At 56.4% G+C, this 17,796-nt stretch overlaps 2 protein-coding genes across 2 annotated transcripts; one reads left to right on the top strand and one right to left on the bottom strand.

Annotated features, from left to right (window-relative positions):
• Nucleotides 1-1,484: 1,484 nt before the first annotated feature.
• On the top strand, nt 1,485-8,647 carry LOC101358322 (solute carrier family 26 member 10). Its single transcript, XM_004379868.1, has 18 exons — nt 1,485-1,827; nt 2,292-2,402; nt 2,954-3,111; nt 3,282-3,446; nt 3,717-3,869; nt 4,597-4,679; nt 4,832-4,979; nt 5,086-5,199; nt 6,434-6,511; nt 6,601-6,696; nt 7,128-7,234; nt 7,329-7,398; nt 7,471-7,587; nt 7,723-7,756; nt 7,837-7,919; nt 8,014-8,068; nt 8,188-8,294; nt 8,609-8,647. Exons 1-18 carry the CDS (start codon nt 1,485-1,487, stop codon nt 8,645-8,647), a joined length of 2,061 nt encoding a protein of 686 aa, XP_004379925.1.
• Nucleotides 8,648-8,834: 187 nt separating this feature from the next.
• B4GALNT1 (beta-1,4-N-acetyl-galactosaminyltransferase 1) lies at nt 8,835-16,863 on the bottom strand. Its single transcript, XM_004379864.2, has 11 exons — nt 16,576-16,863; nt 15,757-15,975; nt 15,045-15,209; nt 14,813-14,919; nt 13,910-13,950; nt 13,587-13,767; nt 11,602-11,700; nt 11,270-11,460; nt 10,634-10,774; nt 10,165-10,405; nt 8,835-9,570 (listed from the first exon to the last, which is right to left on the bottom strand). The coding sequence occupies exons 2-11, from the start codon at nt 15,972-15,974 to the stop codon at nt 9,353-9,355; spliced, it is 1,602 nt and encodes a 533-aa protein (XP_004379921.1). The 5' UTR covers nt 15,975; nt 16,576-16,863; the 3' UTR covers nt 8,835-9,352.
• Nucleotides 16,864-17,796: the final 933 nt, after the last annotated feature.

The raw sequence follows: 17,796 nt of genomic DNA, 5'->3' as shown, positions 1-17,796 counted from the left end.
GCTGAGGGAGAATGAGAAGGTGGAGAGGATCCTGACGGCTGTGGCCCCTTCTTGGCTGTGGGGCTCCCAACAAGGGGCCTCCTTGTTTTTGCTGTCTGGGAGGCCATAAGCCAAGCCAGACTGAGCAGGAGATTCTTCTTCAAGCTACAGACCCAAGAATGGAGAGCCCAAAGGAGTCTTCACTCTCCCCAACTTCTGGGATAGCTCCTGGAAGAAAGAGAGCCAAACATTCAGAGATCCGTGTCCAGATGCCCTGTCCTGGGTCCTTGTGCATCTGTGTGTCTGCTGTGTCCCCTGGGCTTGGTCACGTGTACTCAGGCTTCCTCATCAGACAATGAACTGCTGGGGTGGAAAGGGTGAGGAGGAGCTGGAGCCTCCCCGTGGGCCTGAGGCCCCTCAGGCCAACAATGGGGGGAGGGATCTTTAGAGGGGGGACAGGACGTAGGGCCCCGATAAGACTTCTGGGGAACAATAGGAGGAATTGAAGAGAGGCAACCGCCCTCACCGCACCCCACCCCCAGGGCTTTGGGGTCAGGGACTAGGGAGTCAGACAGTGATGGGGAGGGATGCTGAGGATTCTCCTGAGTGGAGGAGGGGGTGGGGCAAATAGAATTCTGGGGCTCAGAACCTTTGTATTTCTTTAGGGACCCCTGGGGTTTATGAGGTGGGTGGGTGATTTCTCTGTACTTAATTTAATCACAAATGTGTTTTTGAGTGCTTTGTGAATAGTGCTTGAATGTAATAAATGCTTTCGGGTTTCTTTTTTGGCCCCTAGGAAATAAAATTCCCTATCAGTTCAACATTTCCTCGAGGCCCTGAGCTGGGAGCACAGGCCCAGCTAGTCCCAGCAGGGTTGTGGGGGTGGTGGTTCTGTCATTGTCCCTGCCCAATGCATGTTTCCCATCTTAGATTTGTGAAACTGCTGAGTCCGATACAGATACAGAGTCCCTTACACTTTCTTGTGGCCAGCGGTCCCCCATGAGGGTTTAGGTCTGTGGTGGGGAAGGGGAACCGCTGAACATTCTTGACTGCTTTTTAGCGAGCAAGGCAGCAGCTTAGAGCAAGCAAGACTCCTGACCCTAGAGGACCCAGCTGCTGGCTCCGGCCAAAGTGCAGATGCAGAAAGGAACCGGGAGTGAAGAGAGGGTTCCTCAAAGGGCTTAGGAGTGGTAAATAGCGGGTCTTGGGTGTTGAGGGTGAGGACCACTTATCTTTTGGCCTTTCCGGTGCCTTCTCTCTTCACCGCCACCCCCACAGTAGCCCCAGAGCTAGCTAGCGATCCAGCCGAGGCCGAGAGTGTCCGAGGAAACGCCTACCTTAGAGAATCCCCTCCCCAGGCCGCAACTCTCTCCTGACCGGAGAAGGCCCCCACGGCAGGTCCCCCTCCAGGGCAGGATTGGACCCAGCATAGTGGGGGCGGGGCTCAGGGCAAGCTGGCCAAGTGGTATTTAAGACTGGGAGGAGTCGGGATGGCCCAGGGCAGAATGAGTGGGATCCGGGGCGCCAGGAACTGCCCGGGCCTGGGAGAGGTTTCCGGCGTTAGGTCCCCCTTGGGCACCGGGTTCAGGAAACCTCTCACCGAGGATCGGTTCCGGCAGCTCTTCGGGGATGCAGAGGAGGAACCGGAGCTACCCGCGGAGCCCAGCTTGCCCCGGCTGCTCAGACTGTGGAGGCCACGGGCCCGCGCCTGTTCGGGGTCGGGGGCGTGGCGCCTGCTCCTGGCAAGGCTGCCTCCGCTGAGCTGGCTGCCCCGCTACCGCTGGCGGGCCTGGCTGCTCGGGGATGCTGTGGCCGGAGTGACCGTGGGCATCGTGCACGTGCCCCAGGGTGAGCGGCCCAAAGGCCAGCCTGCCAGGAACTTCCCAGGCCCGGGAGAGGGGAATCGGGCAGCGGGGCGGTGGGTTACGTCGTTGAGAGTTCGGGTAGAGGGACCTGAAATCAAGCTTGGGCTAAGGTCTACGGAGCTTGCCACCTCGGCTTGGTCAGGTCCCCACCCCCAGCTCTGCGCAATCCCCTCCCCTGCGCAATCCCGCAAGAAGTCTTGGACAGGTTCCCGCTCAGGGAACTGGAGAGGCACGACGCCTGCCCCCCCAGGACTCGGCCGACACGGATCTGTGCTCCAGTCCGCCCCACGACCTCCCACCGAGGCCCGTTAACCCCTCAGTTCCCTCAAGTGGCAGGATTTAGCGTCCCCCATCCCAGCCTCTAAGTGTGGGGTAAGGGCACTGTCCTGGATGCTGAGCACCACCCCCTGCACACACCGCAGATCTTTTTTTCCACTTCTTCCCCAGGCATGGCTTTTGCCCTCCTGTCCTCTGTGCCCCCCGTGTTCGGACTCTACACTTCTTTCTTCCCCGTCCTCATCTACACCTTGCTGGGTACTGGGAGACACTTGTCCACGGGTGAGTGACAGGAACTATTCTCCCTCTCTCTGGACTGAAAATGGACAGAGGTTTGAAACCTGCCTTCTTGTAAGCTCCTTGACTCTTACCCCCCTCTTCACCTCTCCCGCCGTCCCTAACGCCCGGGTCTCGACCCTCTGACCCGGGCAGTGCTCGCTGGGGCTGCCGAGTGATTGCAGAGAGGCGGGGATTTACTTGGACTTTTCCTTTCCGGGGAATTTGGTTAAAACGAACATCTCTGAGACTTGGAAGAGGCAGAAGAGATGAGTGAGTGGTCACCCCAAAGGAGCACGCAGTTCTCGGGGAGTCTGCATGAAGGGGCGTCGATACATTGCCGAGCAGTTTTTGATGACTGATGCTCCCACCCGTTCCGTCTCACTGCCAGTTGCCTGCTGCAGCACCGTCGTCTTCGCCCGGGCAGCGGCCCTCTGGGCGAGCGGGGTCTGACAGCAGCACACCAGCCCTAGAGCGCCGAGCCTGGACAGTGGCCGTGCCCCGGGCGGCACAGCTGATTGTCTCTGCATTTGTCCCCCACCCCATCCCCGCCCTAGGAACGTTTGCAGTACTCAGTCTCATGACGGGCTCGGCCATCGAGAGGCTTGTGCCCGAACCCCCGGGGGGAAACCTGAGCGGAATCGAGAGGGAGCGGTTGGACGCGCAGCGGGTTGGGGCGGCCGCGGCCTTGGCCTTCTGGAGTGGGGCGCTGATGGTGAGGGAGGACCCCCAGGGAGGGCCTTGGGGGATCCACGCTGGGGGCTGGGGGAGAGGGCCACGTCCCTGGCACGGGACCAGGCCGGCGAGGTGCGCCGAGAAGCTGGCGCACTGCGCTCGGCTGGTCTGCGTCTCCGCCTGTTGGTGATGGCGTTATCTTCTGGGCAGCTGGGGATGTTCGTGCTGCAGCTCGGCGTCCTGTCTACGTTCTTGTCGGAGCCGGTGGTCAAGGCACTGACCAGCGGGGCCGCGCTGCACGTACTCGTGTCCCAGCTGCCGAGCCTTTTGGGGTTGCCCCTTCCGCGCCAGATCGGCTGCTTCACTCTCTTCAAGGTGGAGGTGGAAGGACAGCGCGGGAGAGGCTACCAGCGGTCCGGGGAAGAGGGAAATACAAATAGGGAGGCAGGACGGCGGTTGTGGGGGAGAGTGGGTTACTGGGACGGAGGAAAGGGGTTGGAATCACCTGGCCTGAATGAGAGTCCCCCTACGGAGGTGGAAGCCCTGACAAAAGCCGAGACAGAGGGCCTCGCCTCGGCCAGGTGTTCGCGTTGGGGGGCGGTCGACCCTGGAGCGGGGCTGTTTGCTCACCGCTCCTGCCCACAGACGCTGGCCGTCGTGCTGACGGCGCTGCCCCGGAGCAGTCCCGCGGAACTGACCATCTCGGCGCTCAGTCTGGCGCTGCTAGTGCCGGTAAAAGAGTTGAACGCGAGATTCCGAGACAGGCTGCCCACTCCTATCCCAGGGGAAGTCGTCATGGTGAGGATGGCCCCCGCATCTCTGCCCCCTGGCCGGCAAAGACCCTGCCCACCCTCTAGCAACTGGCCAAAATGACTCCGCGGGGCCGCTGCTGCCCCCTTGTGGAAAGCAAAGGCGCCACAGTCGAAAAGTCCTGCCCATCTGTGTACGTTTCCAGGCCTCCTCTCAGAACGCTTTGATCTGCAAAAATCCTCCGAGATCTCCCACCCATACTTCCCTACTTCTCTTAAGGAACCCCCTACAGACCTCTTACTATGCCTCTTCTTCCTCCCTACAGGGCCCCCTTGCAGTCTCGCTGGCCACAACACCTCCACTCTCATCTTTCCACAGGGCCTTTAACTGTAATTCACAGTTATCTCCCTCCAACCTACAGTTCTCTTTCTTGAACTAAGTAATTGTTCTGTCTCCACAGATACCCTATATCTTCCTAGATGTAGTCCAGTCTCCCTGCTTAGAACAGCCATGATTCCTCATGCCAGCCCACTCTTACTTTCTCCTGCCCCCTGTCTCTCATAGACCCAGGTATCCACCACTCCTCTTCCAGTTCCCACATTCCTTCGCTCTAAATCCATTGTCACGCACTTATCACAAACACACCCGAGCTACCTCCGTTGCCTGGCTCCTTGGACCACCTCCTTGTGCGTTATGGTCTTCTCTTAATGCTGGGCCCCTTCTGGCTTCCACCAGGGGTCCCACCCCCCATGCCCTAATTTTCTCTATTTCCTAGGTGCTCCTGGCCTCAGTGCTTTGCTTCACGTCTTCCCTGGACACAAGATACAATGTCCAGATAGTGGGAATGCTGCCTGGAGGGTAAGAGAGAACGAAAAGGTGCCAGCTTTCCTGGTAACCCAAGCCTTTTCTGACCCAACACCTCCTCTCGTCCTGCCCGACTCTATTTTCTCTGCCTTCCCTACTCCCTGCAGCACCAAAGCCAGCCTCACCATGAATCCCTCCCTCTTCAGATTCCCTCAACCCCTCCTCCCCAACCTGACTGAGCTGCCCAGGATCCTGGCCGACTCGCTGCCCATTGCACTGGTGACTTTTGCTGTGTCAGCCTCCCTGGCCTCCATCTATGCAGACAAGTATAGCTACACTATTGACTCCAACCAGGTGTGACTCTGACTGTGGACCCCAACCTCATTCAGGAGACAACCCCTAATCTGACCTCCCTCCCTGCCTTTTTCTCTCTCCCCTTCATCTCACTGCATCCCTCCAGGAGCTATTGGCACATGGGGTCTCCAACCTCATTTCCTCCCTCTTCTCTTGCTTTCCCAACTCGGCTACCTTGGCCACGACCAGCCTATTAGTGGATGCTGGTGGGAATACACAGGTAAGAGGGCATCCTTGAATGAGGAGAAAGGGTGGGGGCATCCAGGTCGGGATGGAGAAACGGGTGGGAGACTGGTAGATACCCAGGGGGCATCTAGATAGAGCAGGATGGGAATCTGCGAGAGAGGTGCATGAGGGGATGAGATTACCTAGGTAAGCAGGATAAAAGATAAGAGTAAGGCCGGTTAAGACCCTGCCAGCTGCTCCAAGGGAGAAAAGACTTGGGGATCTGCTCCTGTAAATATTACAGCCTAGAAAACCCTATGGGGCAGTTCTACTCTGTCCTATAGGGTCGCTATGAGTTGGAATCATGGAGTGGTGTAAACCGGGTGGTGCAAACAGTTAAGCGCTCAACTGTTTCGTTGCTGTTAGGTGCCATCAAGTCAATTTCAACTCAACTCATAGCCACCCCATGTGACAGAGTAGAACTGCTCCATAGGGTTTTCCAGGCTGTAAATCTTTACAGGAGCAGATCACCAGGTCTTTCTCCCAAGGAGCCGCTGGGTGGGTTTGAACCACAGACTTTTTGGTGAGCAGCTGAGCGCTTAGCCGCTGTACCACCAGGGCTCCTAAGTGCTCAACTACTAGGCGAAAAGTTGGAGGTTCAAACTTACTCAGAGGTGCTTTCGAAGACAGGCCTTGGCAATCTGCATCCAAAAGCTCTCAGCCTTAGAAACCCTATGGAGCAGTTCTACTCTTCACTCATTCAGAACCAACTCAATGGCAGCTAGCAACAGCAGGCTCTAAGCACTGGGAGGGATTATGGCGACCATCTGTAGTCTAAAATAAAAACAATGCTAAACTGTAAAATAAATCTAAGAGACAAAATTCTCATTTTTTCCCTCGAGGATTATTTTGACGAATTCTTAAAAAGAAATATAACATATCAAAATCTCCCCGTAATATTTTTGGGTTCCCTTTCTTTCTTGGTGCCCTAAGCATGAGGTTAGCCTGCCTCTAGGGTAATCCAGAGGTGGCTTTTAAGATAGAGATAGGCTACAAAAAGAGAGAAGTTGCACTACATCTAGGGGGAGACTGGCAAACGACAGGCATTTAGCTGGGGGAAGGGGAAAGGTAGGTGTGAATGGCAGAAGATCTAGAAAGGGGTGAGGAATATCGGTTTGAGAGGCAGACTTCTGAGGGAGGGGAGGCAGCCGAGACAGGGAGGTCTGCTCTCACACTGCGGTGGGGGCGGGCTCCCTTCCTTCTCTCCTTCCCTCCCTCCTTCCCTCCAGCTGGCCGGTGTCTTCTCCTGTGTGATTGTCCTGTCAGTGCTGTTGTGGCTGGGGCCCTTCTTCTACTACCTGCCCAAGGTAAAGGGCAGAGGAGACATGACGGTGGCTTGGAGGGGTGGCTATAGACCAGGCCCTTGGGGTGGTCAGCCTGCCTCTTCTGTCTCAAGGCTGTCCTGGCCTGCATCAACATCTCCAGCATGCGCCAGATGTTCTTCCAGATGCGGGAACTTCCACAACTATGGCGCATCAGCCGCATGGACTTTGTGAGAAATGGCAGCATTACCCTCCCCATTGCCCCCTTTCCATCTTCCCGGCATCCCCAGCCTCTGCCTTGGATCAAAGCTAATTGTCCTGGTCCTGCATGCCCTTCACCCTCACCCCCACCCAACCCCTACTGCTGCAACACTCATACCTCTTAGTACCCTTTACTCAGAGACAAATTGAAGGGTGGGATTTGAATCCTCACAGATCTGAATATTTTGTAACCCCCTAGCTGGTACAAGGTCTGGGGTCATTACCTATGGTGCGTATCCCCTATTGGGCTGATCCTGTCCCTTCCTTCTGTCACTCTACCTTCTCCTGGCCTGTCCCTCTCCATCACTTGCCCTGACAGTCACTACCCCTGGACCCCTTTCCCTGGTGGTATGGCCCTGGCCCCTTCCTGCTGGGCAGTCTCCCACTCCATGTCCCGCAGGCTGTGTGGATGGTCACGTGGCTGGCTGTAGTGACCCTGAGTGTGGACCTGGGCCTGGCTGTGGGTGTGGTTTTCTCGATGATGACTGTTGTCTGCCGCACCCAGAGGTGGGAGTCGAGACGAGGGGCAGGGAGAGGTGATGCTTTGGGTGACTTCCCCAGCCAGTCTAGGCTGGGAATCTAACCCCAGTTCCCTGCCCAGGGTGCAGTGCTTGGCGCTTGGACTGGCCGAAGGGACAGAGCTCTACAGGCCACTCAGAGAGAGCCACAAGGTGTGTGGGTTATAGCCAAGGAAGGAAGGGAAGATTCCACCCGAATGTTTCTGTGACCCTCTGACTTCTTAGTTCCTCCAGGTCCCAGGGCTCTGCATCCTGAGCTATCCAACACCACTCTACTTTGGGACCCGGGGGCAGTTCCGCCGCATACTAGAGCGGCATCTGGGACTTGGAGAGAGGGACAAGGTAAGGTCAAAGAGAGTGGCTCCTCTGGGAGTGGGAGGCAGGTGGGTGTTCTGAGGGGGATCCTTGTGCTCAAAGGGTGCATGTTCATGTTTGTGTCTTCCCTAGTGCCAACTGACTGCCCTTCTCTACTCACAGGAGACTCCAAAGCCAGATGGCCCACCTGATGCAGGTGAGATGGGATGACAAGCAGGGAGATTGGAGCATGATCCATGGAAGCATCTGAGTACTCCTGCCTTCTCCCCACCTTAGTTGCTGAGCCCGTCAGAGTGGTGGTCCTTGACTGCAGTGGGGTCACCTTTGCAGATGCTGCTGGGGCCAGAGAAGTGGTACAGGTGAGGGAGAGAGTAGATTGAAGAGAAAGTCCCCTTATCATCCTGCTCAGACCCCTGACTTCAGACTTAATATCCCCCTGCCCCATCCTTGCAGCTGGCCAGCCGATGCCGAGATGCTGGGATCCACCTTCTCCTGGCTCAGTGTAACGGTGAGAGGTGTGGGTGGGTGGAAGGACCAATTGACTTGAGAATGACTGGACACTTGCGGGGAGGAAAGAGGACATGGTGTGGACTTTGGGACTGAGAGCCTGATCCCCTCCCCACACAGCCTCAGTGATGAGGACACTGACCTGGGCAGGACTCCTGGACATAGTGACCCCAGAACAGCTGTTTGTGAGTGTCCAGGATGCAGCTGCTCACGCCCTGGAGAGACTGGTGAGGGGCAACGGCAGTAGGAGTGGGAGCTAGGAGGGGGCTGGGTTTTAGCAAGTGTGGTGTCGGTTATGGCTGAAGACCCCCGGCAGAGCATTTGGGAAGGGCACTAAGGAGGGAGATCAAGGAGAAAGAGGTATGGATGAAATGATCAGGCGATTTTACAACTAAGCTGGGGAGATTGGGCCTAGCTGTGTGAAGAACTGAGAAACTAAGTTCCCAAAGTGGGTAGTGGTGCCCCCTCAGAGGACTACCAAATCTCAGGTGGGGATGGGGCTTGCCTAATTTACTCCTGACATGTCCCCTCTCTTCTCCAGGAGCTCACTGGTCCAAAAACTTGCACAGTGTGGGTCTGATCCAGTCAGTTGGAGAATGCACAGCCCCAACAACATTGTAGGGGGAGGACACAAGCCCCCTTAATTAATGTGGCTAATAAACAAAGCTGGCAGCTTCTGGGACACATGAAGTGAGTCTGGGTATTTGTACACGGACCCCTGGTGCCCTTCCTCCACGCCCACAGCATTGCAAAGACGCAACTGAGAATGGCTTTGACTGTGTTTTCACCAGCCCCCATCTCAGCTCCAGAGTCATCAGTTCTCTCCATGGGGTTGGGGCTGGAGCCAGTGCACAGAGTCCTGGATCCAGAGATGGAGTGCAGGGTACAGCCCTGGGATTACATCTGGGGGGGTTCCCCACCCACCAGTCCCAAGGAGATGAGAGCAGAGGGTTTCTACTTTAGGTTCTTAGGGTCCCCCTGGGCTCTTTGGCACTTGGAAAGCAAGCCCCCATTTCCTGCTCCATTAGAATGAGGTCTGGAGGAAGACTTGGCACTGGCTGTGGGAGAAGGTATGGCTCCATCATGCCCCTGGGCACTCTAGGAAAGGAGGGGTGTCACCCGGACAAGCCCCTGTGTGGGATTAGGTTCTGAAGATGAGGGGTGAGGGGCTGGAGGGTCGGAGACAGTCAGTCGAATGGTCACTGGGCGGTGGGGTTTGCTGGAAATTCCTGGCAGGGACGAGGAGGCAAGTCCAGCTTGATAATCAAAAGGCCCTGGGTGGCCCTCACTCCGTGGTCACGCACTGCAGCCGGTGTTTGAAGAAAAGCAGGCGGTGTTTGGCCACCTGACTTTCGTCCAGTGATCCCGGGTAGCGATACCGGGCATAAGCCTCTGACATGGCATCCCTTGACACCCAAGGAAGCTTCACCTTGGACGCATGATCCACAACGACGTCTGAGCAGGAGCCCACTTGAAGGGAACCAAGCCCATCCAGGAAGAATTCTGGTGGGAGAGGGGTACAGAGAAAGGTCCTGAGGTTGCAGAAGGCCAACCCTTAAGGGAGAACTGGGAGTTGGGGTACAGAGGGTACATATGCAAAGACTCCCTTTCTAAGGACCTTGGGCAGGTGAGTAAATTCCTCTGGATCTGTTTTACTCTTCTGTAAAATGGAATGGATATACTTGCCTTGTGCTTTGAAAACAGAAAAACTCACCCTGCACTGCCCAGAGATTAAATAAATGCCTGATTGGCTGCTCCAAGCGTGATCTGAACCAGGGGAATAGGCTTGGAAAGAGGTAGAGGTGGGGGTGACATTCGCGGGGAGGTTCACATACCCAGGAGGACCCAGCAGCTGTACTAGGGGTGGAGGTTTACATGGCATGCAGGCCGGGAGGGAATGGGAGCTGTCTCCCACAGGGAGTTCTCAGCCCCAGCGCAGGCCTCTGTACATCTTCGTAGAACCTCTCTAGGGGCTCCGAGTGGCAGCCGTGGGCTCCGTAGGTGTAGGCTAGGAAGACCGGCCCTCGCCCAGCGCCCCGTGGTGGTGGTGGTGGTGGGGGTCCCTGCGAGGCCCGACCGGGAGAGGGCGCCACTCACCCAGATGGGCTACTCGGCTGAGGCGCGGGTCGAAGCCGACCTCGCGCACCTTGTCAGTTCGCGCTAAGAAGAAGTTGACCACGCCGTCGGTGACCACGCAGCCCGGGAAGCCGACGAGCTCGTGGTGGAAGCCGCGCCTCTGCCGGAGGCAGTTCCCGCGGCCCGGCGCGCCGGGCTCCACGGTCAGCAGCTGCCGGAACGTGGTGGCGAAGCCCGAGATCTCGCGCACCGCGCCCCCGACCTGCCGACAGTGGGAAAGTGGCTCCAGACACGGCGGGACCGGAGAGGTCTGCGCCCTTCTCCCCCGGGGGCGGTTCCCCTGCCCGCCCTCTCCTGCTTCACCCCTGCAGGACCCAGACCGTCACTGGGTCCCCGCTTCTTCACGCTCCCTCGGCCCCAGGGCCTCTGTCAGCCCGCGCTCTCTCCTCTCCCCTCCCTCCCACCCCCCGCAGCCAGCTCCCCTCCCCACCAGATCCAGCGGCGTCCTCTCCAGCACGTCCACCAGTCTCTCCAGCCGCGTCCGTGCAGTGAAAACGAAATCGTCGTCCACCCATAACACGTACTTGGTGGTCACTTGGGATACGGCCAGGTTCCTGCCTGCGAACCACCCCTGGGGGACAGGCGTGTGTGGTTGGAGGAGGCTGTAGAGATAAGACATGCCCCTCTGCCCCCTTTCTTCTTCTCCCCCTGACCCATTTTGACAGCCTGTGCTTCTCTCCAAACTTTTGAGTGTTTAGGAATGGCCGGGAGCTAGGTTTTTTTTTTTTTTTTTTTTTTTTTTTTTTTTTTTTTAAAAAAAAAAGCACTCCCAGGGGTTCTAAGTCAGTGTTCTGGGGAATGGTCCTCGAATGCATTCATTCATTTATTCACTCATGTGTGCACTGATTCATCAACTATTTCTTGAGTGCCCACTAGGTGTTAGGCAGTATTCTAAGGATGCAGCAGCGAACAAGATAGGCACGATTCTTGTTCCCACCGAGCTTACATTCCAGGAATCCGCGTGCCTAGCAGGCACCCCAGTGATTCTGAGACAGATGGAGGCTGCAGACTGACCGCACGCCCCTCCCACAGCCCCCTGTGCCGCCCGACCTCGCTGGTTTCGCACCTTGCCAAAGGGCATGACATAGTGCTCGATATGTGGGCCGCTGACGAGCTCCGGCTTCTCGCTGTCGTCAGCGATGACCACGGTGACCGTCGGGTAGAAGCGGCGGATGCTGGCGATGAGAACCCGTAGCCGGTCATAACGAAGGAAAGTCTTGGTGGCAATGGTAACCAGAGCGCTGATGTCGTACTGGGCTGGGAGTGAGGGCGCAGGGGTGGGTGCAGATAAGGAGGATAGAGAGGGTGAGGAACATGAAGACATCCCCTCCTAGGGCCGTCCCCTCCCAATTTGCCCCCACAGAGTTGGATCTAGGTTCCTGCCCCTACCAGCCTCACCTCCCTGGGGTAGAGCCCCAGGCGGGTACAGCCGCGGGTTGGGCGGGTGTCTGATGCGGATGGTGAAGGCAGCCTCGTGTCCCTCAGTGGAGAACCGGACTGTGAAGACAGAACATGGCGAGGGGAAAGGACATGGGGAGTGCCCTTAAGCCTGGGGCAGCCTTCTCTAGTCAGTCACCCAATATGTTTAAGTGCCTACTCCGTGTTCAGCTTTTCTAGGTCTTGGTGGACAAGAACACAAGGTCCTTATCTCTATGGAGCTTACGTGCTAAACGGATGGGAGAAGGACAAACAAGTTTTTAATTAAAAGCAAACCTTTATTGAGTATTTACTACGTGCCAGGCACTTTTAAAATTACCTGATACGCATTTACTCATTTAATCCTCACGACAGCGCTGTTAAATAGATTCCTACTACAGAAAAAGAAACCAAGGCACAGAGAAGTTAACCCTTTCATGCCCGATGGTACATACAGTGACCATGAACTTTTTCAGCCTCTGGGTTTATTGGGAAGCTGCTGTACCATTGAGAGTGCATGCTGCCAGAGGGCAGGGGCCTTTATGACTGTTTGAAACTGAAGAAATGGGCATGTGCTGCACAGTACTGTTTTTACAGGGTATTGTATGAGGAGCCTAAAGTTTTGGTAGGAAAAATAGAAATTTTGAAAATTTTTATTTGTTACACATATGTACCAATAGACCCCGGTGGGGACTCTAGAGTGTAATGAGTGGTACTTCATACGCATCACTAAACACTTAGGGTAGGCTTGTGGGGGGCGGCAAGAAAAAAAATCCATACTACCTACCAAAAATTCAGACACACTCAATGATTTAGCATGCTTCCATGAATGAATATACATGGTATCAACAAAAATATCAACCCAAAGGTTGGCGGTTGAACTCATCCCTAGACCCCACCCATCGACTCTTCAGAAGAAATGGCCTGGTGATCTGCTTCTGTAAAGATAACTCCCAGGGTCACCACGAGTCGGGTGGACTCTACAGCAGCTAACGAGAACAACCCTGGGCCACCAAAGTGTTAAGTGACTTGTCCACATTTACACAGCTATTAAGCAGTAAAGATGGGACAGGAACCTAGCCAGTCTGGTTCCATGTTAAGTAAACAAGAAAATTCAGATGCTGATAACTATTGAATAGAAAATAAGACAAGTAATGTGGCAGTACACGAGATGTACTTTGCACTTGCTATCAGGAGGGACCAGCACCTGGAGAAGGGCATCATGCTTAGTAAAGTAGAGGGTCAGTGAAAAACAGGAAGACTCTCGACAAGATGGATTGACACAGTGGCTGCAACAATGGGCTCAAACATAGCAAGGATTGTGAGGATGGCACAGGACCGGCCAGTGTTCGGTGTTTCATTCTGTTGTACATAGGGTTGCTATGAGTCAGAACTGACGGGATGGCACCTAACAACAATGACAATATGATAGTGGAGACATTTGAGCTGAAACCTAAATGACAAGGAGGACCCAGCCATGCGAAAATCTGGAGGAAGAGCATTCCAGGCAGAAGGGATAGCAAGTGCAAAGGCCCAGTGGTGGGAGCAGGCTTAGTGTAGCAAGCCTTGGAGAGAAGTAGGAGGGCTGTGTTATGCCCCTTTTGCTAGCAGAGAAATGGAGCTCAGAGAGGTAAAACCCTTGCCCTCCAGTAGGTGGTGGGCTGGGAATAGTGCCTGAATCTTCTGGTTCCTGGGCCTGGTCACTTCCTGGGGCCCTCATGGTTGGCCTGGAGGGGGGACACACCCAAGGCTCAAGTTTCCCGCTGGCCTGCTCTGGCCCCAGAAGAACAAAGGCCCCTTCTCTCTGTCCCTGGCCCTGCTGGCCCAGCTGAAATGCCCATTGTGTGTCTGGGCAGCTCTGGCCATTGCCGGAGAGCCTCCCACACCCTCTGCCACTTGCCTGCCCCAGCCTTTCTAGGTCCTCTCTGCCCAGCCCGCCTGCTCCTATCTCCAGCCAGTCCTCATACCTGTGTCTGCTGTGTTGGCCTGGTAGCTTCGGCTATTATAAGTGACCAGCTGCAGCTGCCGGTTGAGCTGGTCCAGCCCTGGGCTGGTGAGTGTGAGGTCCGGCTGCCCCTCTCCAGTGAGAGTCACTCCTGTCACTTCCCCTGCCACATCCCAGGTGCCCAGGGAGGCCGTCAGGTTCACCTGGGAGAGGGGGGTTGGAGTGCAGGCTTAGGCCCTAGACCCACCTCTTGCCTCCCTGGTCCTTCCATCCCTCCCTTGGCCCTGTCTCTCTCCCGGCTTCTTTACTGCCCCCTGGCCTCCCTCCCCTCCTGTCTCCTCTCACCTGGTATAGCTCCCGACCTGAAGCTGCCTGCAGGCTTAGCCCTGGGAGGAAGGATGGGATATCAGAATCAGTGAATCCTCAGCTTCCCTCCCCTCTTCCAGCACACATAACACATGACTTTTCACCATTCCGCCTGTTGAGGCATCAACAGGGCATATTGGCTAACACAGCCTAGAGTGGCTGGTTTTGACTCCTTCTCGTCAAAGCAGTATCGCTTCTATGACCTGGCCTATCCACCCACCTAACCTTTGGTCAGTGAGCAAAGAAGAGATTCTTCTCCCCAAACCTCCCCAGTTACCAAAATCAAACCAAACCAGTTGCCATCGAGTCAATTTCAACTCATGGCAACCCCATATGTTACACAGTAGGACTGCTCCATAGAGTTTTCTTTACAGAAGGAGCCCTGGTGGCTCAGTGATTAAGCACCCAGCTGCTAATCACTGAGTGGGGTGAGCAGTTTGAACCCACCAGCCGCTCCGCTGGAGAAAGATGTGGCAGTCTGCTTCTGTAAAGATTACAACCTTAGAAACTTTATGAGACGGTTCTACTCTGTCCTATAGAATCGCTGTGAGTCGGAATCAACCAGACAGCAATAGTTTTTCATTTTTAAAAAAATCTTTATGGAAGCTGATTGCCAGACCTTTCTTCCACAGCACTGCTGGGTGGGTGTGAACTGCCAGTCTTTAGGTTAGTAGTCAAGTGCACAGTCTTCTACAATTCCTGACAACCCTAGCTTCCCTCTGTCCCCACCTCCCACTTCATGAGCCCCCTTCTGACCTCCAAGTTCCCCTCTCATCAAGAATCCCACCTCCCATTCCAACCTTCCCTCATTCTTCTCCACCCAGCCTCGGGCCCTGCCATCCTCACCATGGCCCAGGTCATTCTCTAGACCTTCCTTCTCACCTGGCACTAAGATGCTCCTGAGGGGCTGCACCTCCACGCCCTGCAGGGGGTACTGTAGGGGAGAATTGGCAGGGGCTATGAGCAGCTGGTCCGTTGGGGACCGGCTCCTGGCGGTGGAGGAGAGGGAAGAGAGAGGGGGAGTCAGAAGGAAAGGGGCTCTCCTGTCACACTCACCCTCCAGGCCTCCCACTGCTCTCCCCCTCAGAGTCACCCCCTTCCTTCTTGCTGGTACCTTGAGAGGAAGGCCTGAAACTCCTGCTCCCTGGCGGCAGAGGCAGCCCTCAGCTCCTGAGGGTCAAAGGCCTTAGTGAAGTCAAAGGCTTGGACTTGCCTCTGGAAGAGGAGGGAAAGGCCCCTCCCACTGGACTCACAACTGCAGTTGTTCTGAGCCAGCAGCCTGGAGAGGGGAGGAGGAGGCATCAGAGCCCAGCCACACAGCTCCACTCATCCCACAATCTATTTACATAGCACTCCACACGTTAGCCCCGTCACACTGCCCATCCAATATACGTCCCCTTAAACATTGCTCCTCAACTAATTCCCAAGAGGGAGGATCATGGGTAGGATGCCGTGTCCCCTCAGTCTGGATTTTACAGAAGGAGGCAGAGAATAAGGCCGATTACTAGGATTTCCAGAGCTGCCTGCCCACCATTCAGGACCCCATCTGGAATCTCCTATTGAATGACTCACACCAGGGACTCTTTCAGGCCCCTCCCCGGACTGAACACCCTCCCATCCCCATCTTCAGGATAAGGTTCCGGGAGGAGAGATTTCCCCCCAGCGAAACCCTTAGCATTCCTCCCCACCCCCACGTCACCCCCATACAACCAGTCTGGAGAACTCAGGCATCAGAGCCCAGCCCCGGAAGAAACAAAAGCCTCCTCTCTCCCCCTCCCTCGCCCGCTCCGCCCCCTAGCTGCCACCAGGGAGGTTCTGACACTCACCCCACCACCTGCTCCTTGATCTTGACTGGGATATGTGCGTAGCGAGGCTCTGGGGTAAGAGCTGGCAGCTGAGGCCTGGGGGGACCCTGCGGGGGCGCCCAAAGCGCCGAGGGAGCCTGGAGGCCCGGCGAGCTCCGGGTGCTAGCGTACAGGAGCCCCAGCGAGGTGCAGGCAAGCAGCAGGACCAACGCGCAGAGCGCCCTGCGGCCCAGCCGCATCCTGGAGATGCGGAAGGGTGAGCGGCAGGGTGTGGGCCGGGACCCTTTACCCGAGCGGCTCCCGGGGCTCCTGCTGGCTCCTCGGGGCGCTTTCCATACCCCGCGCACTAGCACGTGCACAGCGACTCGCTCCCCCGGTTACACCCCCCACCCCCCGTCTCCTCCTCCCCTCACTCCCCCGGCCACAGGGGCTCTCGGCCTCCTTTCTTCTCGTCTTCCCCCGCATCTCGGTTTGTTCTCATATCCGAGGCCTGGCTTCTTCATGCAAGAGACATTTGGATGCGGCGGTTTCCACGCGGCCGCTCATAGGTGGGAAAGCAACGTTGCATCAGGCAGCGGTGGTTCCCGAGCCTGCCTTCCACGCGGGCTCGCGCATCGCCCCGCTCGCCAGCCCGAGCCGCACCTGGGCCCGGATGAGCCGCAGAAGGCGGCTCCACACCTTGCTTGTCATGAAAAATGCAGAATCACGCCCGCGCTATTGGGTGCACCGGCAGAGGTGACCCCGCGAGTGGCCTCGGGAAGCAGGGGAGTAAGGGACAGAGTGGACTGGCGCGCAAGCCTCCCACCTCCAGCTCGGCCCTCATCCCACCCGGGCACTGACCTGTCTATCGCTCTATGGCCGAGGCACGCTTGCGGTCCGGGCTGCGCTGGGCTCCCGGCGCCGGCCTGGAGGTCCTCATCCGGCCAGGGCGTTCTGTCTGGGGAGCCGGCGTGAGCCTGAATGTTGCGGCTCCTCCTGCCTCCGGAAAGCGCTCAAACCTCCCCGCCCACGGACTCTTGGGGCTTTGCGGACCGCTACGCCTACGCAGGGGTGACTCTCGGCGTCCCCTGCAGGGTGGAAACCCGGTTGAGAACAGCCGCGTTTCAGTCCCGGAAACAAAGCCGGGCTCACTGGCGCCCTGCCCCACTTGCCGGGCAGAGAAGGCTCAGGCCGCCGCCCGGCTCTTGGTATCACCGCGCCACGACGCTCGGTTCCCGGGCTCGTTGCGGCGAACGCTCTGGCTCCCCGCTGGGAATGAGAGCGCCAGGGTGCCTTCTGGGGGGCGCAGAGGAAATTGCAGGCGCGCGGAGCCGGAGCCCAGGGAAAGTCTGTCTCGCCATCATTCAGCTCTTCGCCCCCAAACCCTGGCATCTCAGCCATCTGCCGCAAGTCCTAGCCGTCCTATTTTCCCACTCGTTCAGAGTCTCCCTCCCATCGCTATTGTACGCAAGAATGGGTTTTGGGAGCGGATGGGACGAGGGCGCCCTAACACCCCATTTCAAGCAAAGTTTGAATTATTAAGGTGAAATAAAGCAAACAAGCCTACATATTGGAAAAGTAAAATCCCTACCTGCCTAACAAAGACAGATTCAAAGCCTCCTGTCCTATTATCTGACAACACTACAGTAATTCAAGGGCCTGTTGTTCTTGTTAGCTGCTATAGAGTCCACCCGACTGTGGTGACCCCATGAGTTATCTTTACGGAAGCAGATCACCAGGCCATTTCTTCTGAAGAGTCGACGGGTGGGGTCTAGGGATGAGTTCAACCGCCAACCTTTGAGTTATTAACCCATGACAAACCACTGGGCCACCAGAGTTCCTTTAATTCAGGGACCTACTTCTCTTAACCTCTGCTACTGTGCAGGCTTGCAAGAGCAAGGAACGAGGGGCTGTACTAGCGTTGGTGCTACGCGGTGCTTTAACTCATGGTGTCACTCCCCTGTTGTGGATTGAACTGTGTCCCCCAAAATTATGTGTTGTGGTTATAATCCCATTTATTAATGGATTGTCTTTATTATGCTAATGAGGTAGAATTAGTGTACGGTGTATCTTGAGTCAGTG

The sequence above is a fragment of the Trichechus manatus genome, unplaced genomic scaffold (genome assembly GCF_000243295.1).
Source record: "Trichechus manatus latirostris isolate Lorelei unplaced genomic scaffold, TriManLat1.0 scaffold00069, whole genome shotgun sequence".
In the NCBI taxonomy this organism is placed as follows: Eukaryota; Metazoa; Chordata; class Mammalia; order Sirenia; family Trichechidae; genus Trichechus; species Trichechus manatus.
The sequence above is the reverse complement of the archived record's forward strand: the minus strand, read 5'-3'. Positions and strand labels throughout refer to the sequence as shown.

Coding starts and splice junctions, on each gene's coding strand:
- LOC101358322 (XM_004379868.1), top strand. CDS start 1,485: ATGAGTGGGATCCGGGGCGCCAGGAACTGCCCGGGCCTGGGAGAGGTT. Junction 4,980..5,085: donor ACACTATTGACTCCAACCAG/GTGTGACTCTGA, acceptor GCATCCCTCCAG/GAGCTATTGGCACATGGGGT. Junction 6,512..6,600: donor TCTTCTACTACCTGCCCAAG/GTAAAGGGCAGA, acceptor TTCTGTCTCAAG/GCTGTCCTGGCCTGCATCAA.
- B4GALNT1 (XM_004379864.2), bottom strand. CDS start 15,974: ATGCGGCTGGGCCGCAGGGCGCTCTGCGCGTTGGTCCTGCTGCTTGCC. Junction 13,951..14,812: donor CAGGAGCATCTTAGTGCCAG/GTGAGAAGGAAG, acceptor CCTTCCTCCCAG/GGCTAAGCCTGCAGGCAGCT. Junction 13,768..13,909: donor CAGGTCGGGAGCTATACCAG/GTGAGAGGAGAC, acceptor CCCCTCTCCCAG/GTGAACCTGACGGCCTCCCT.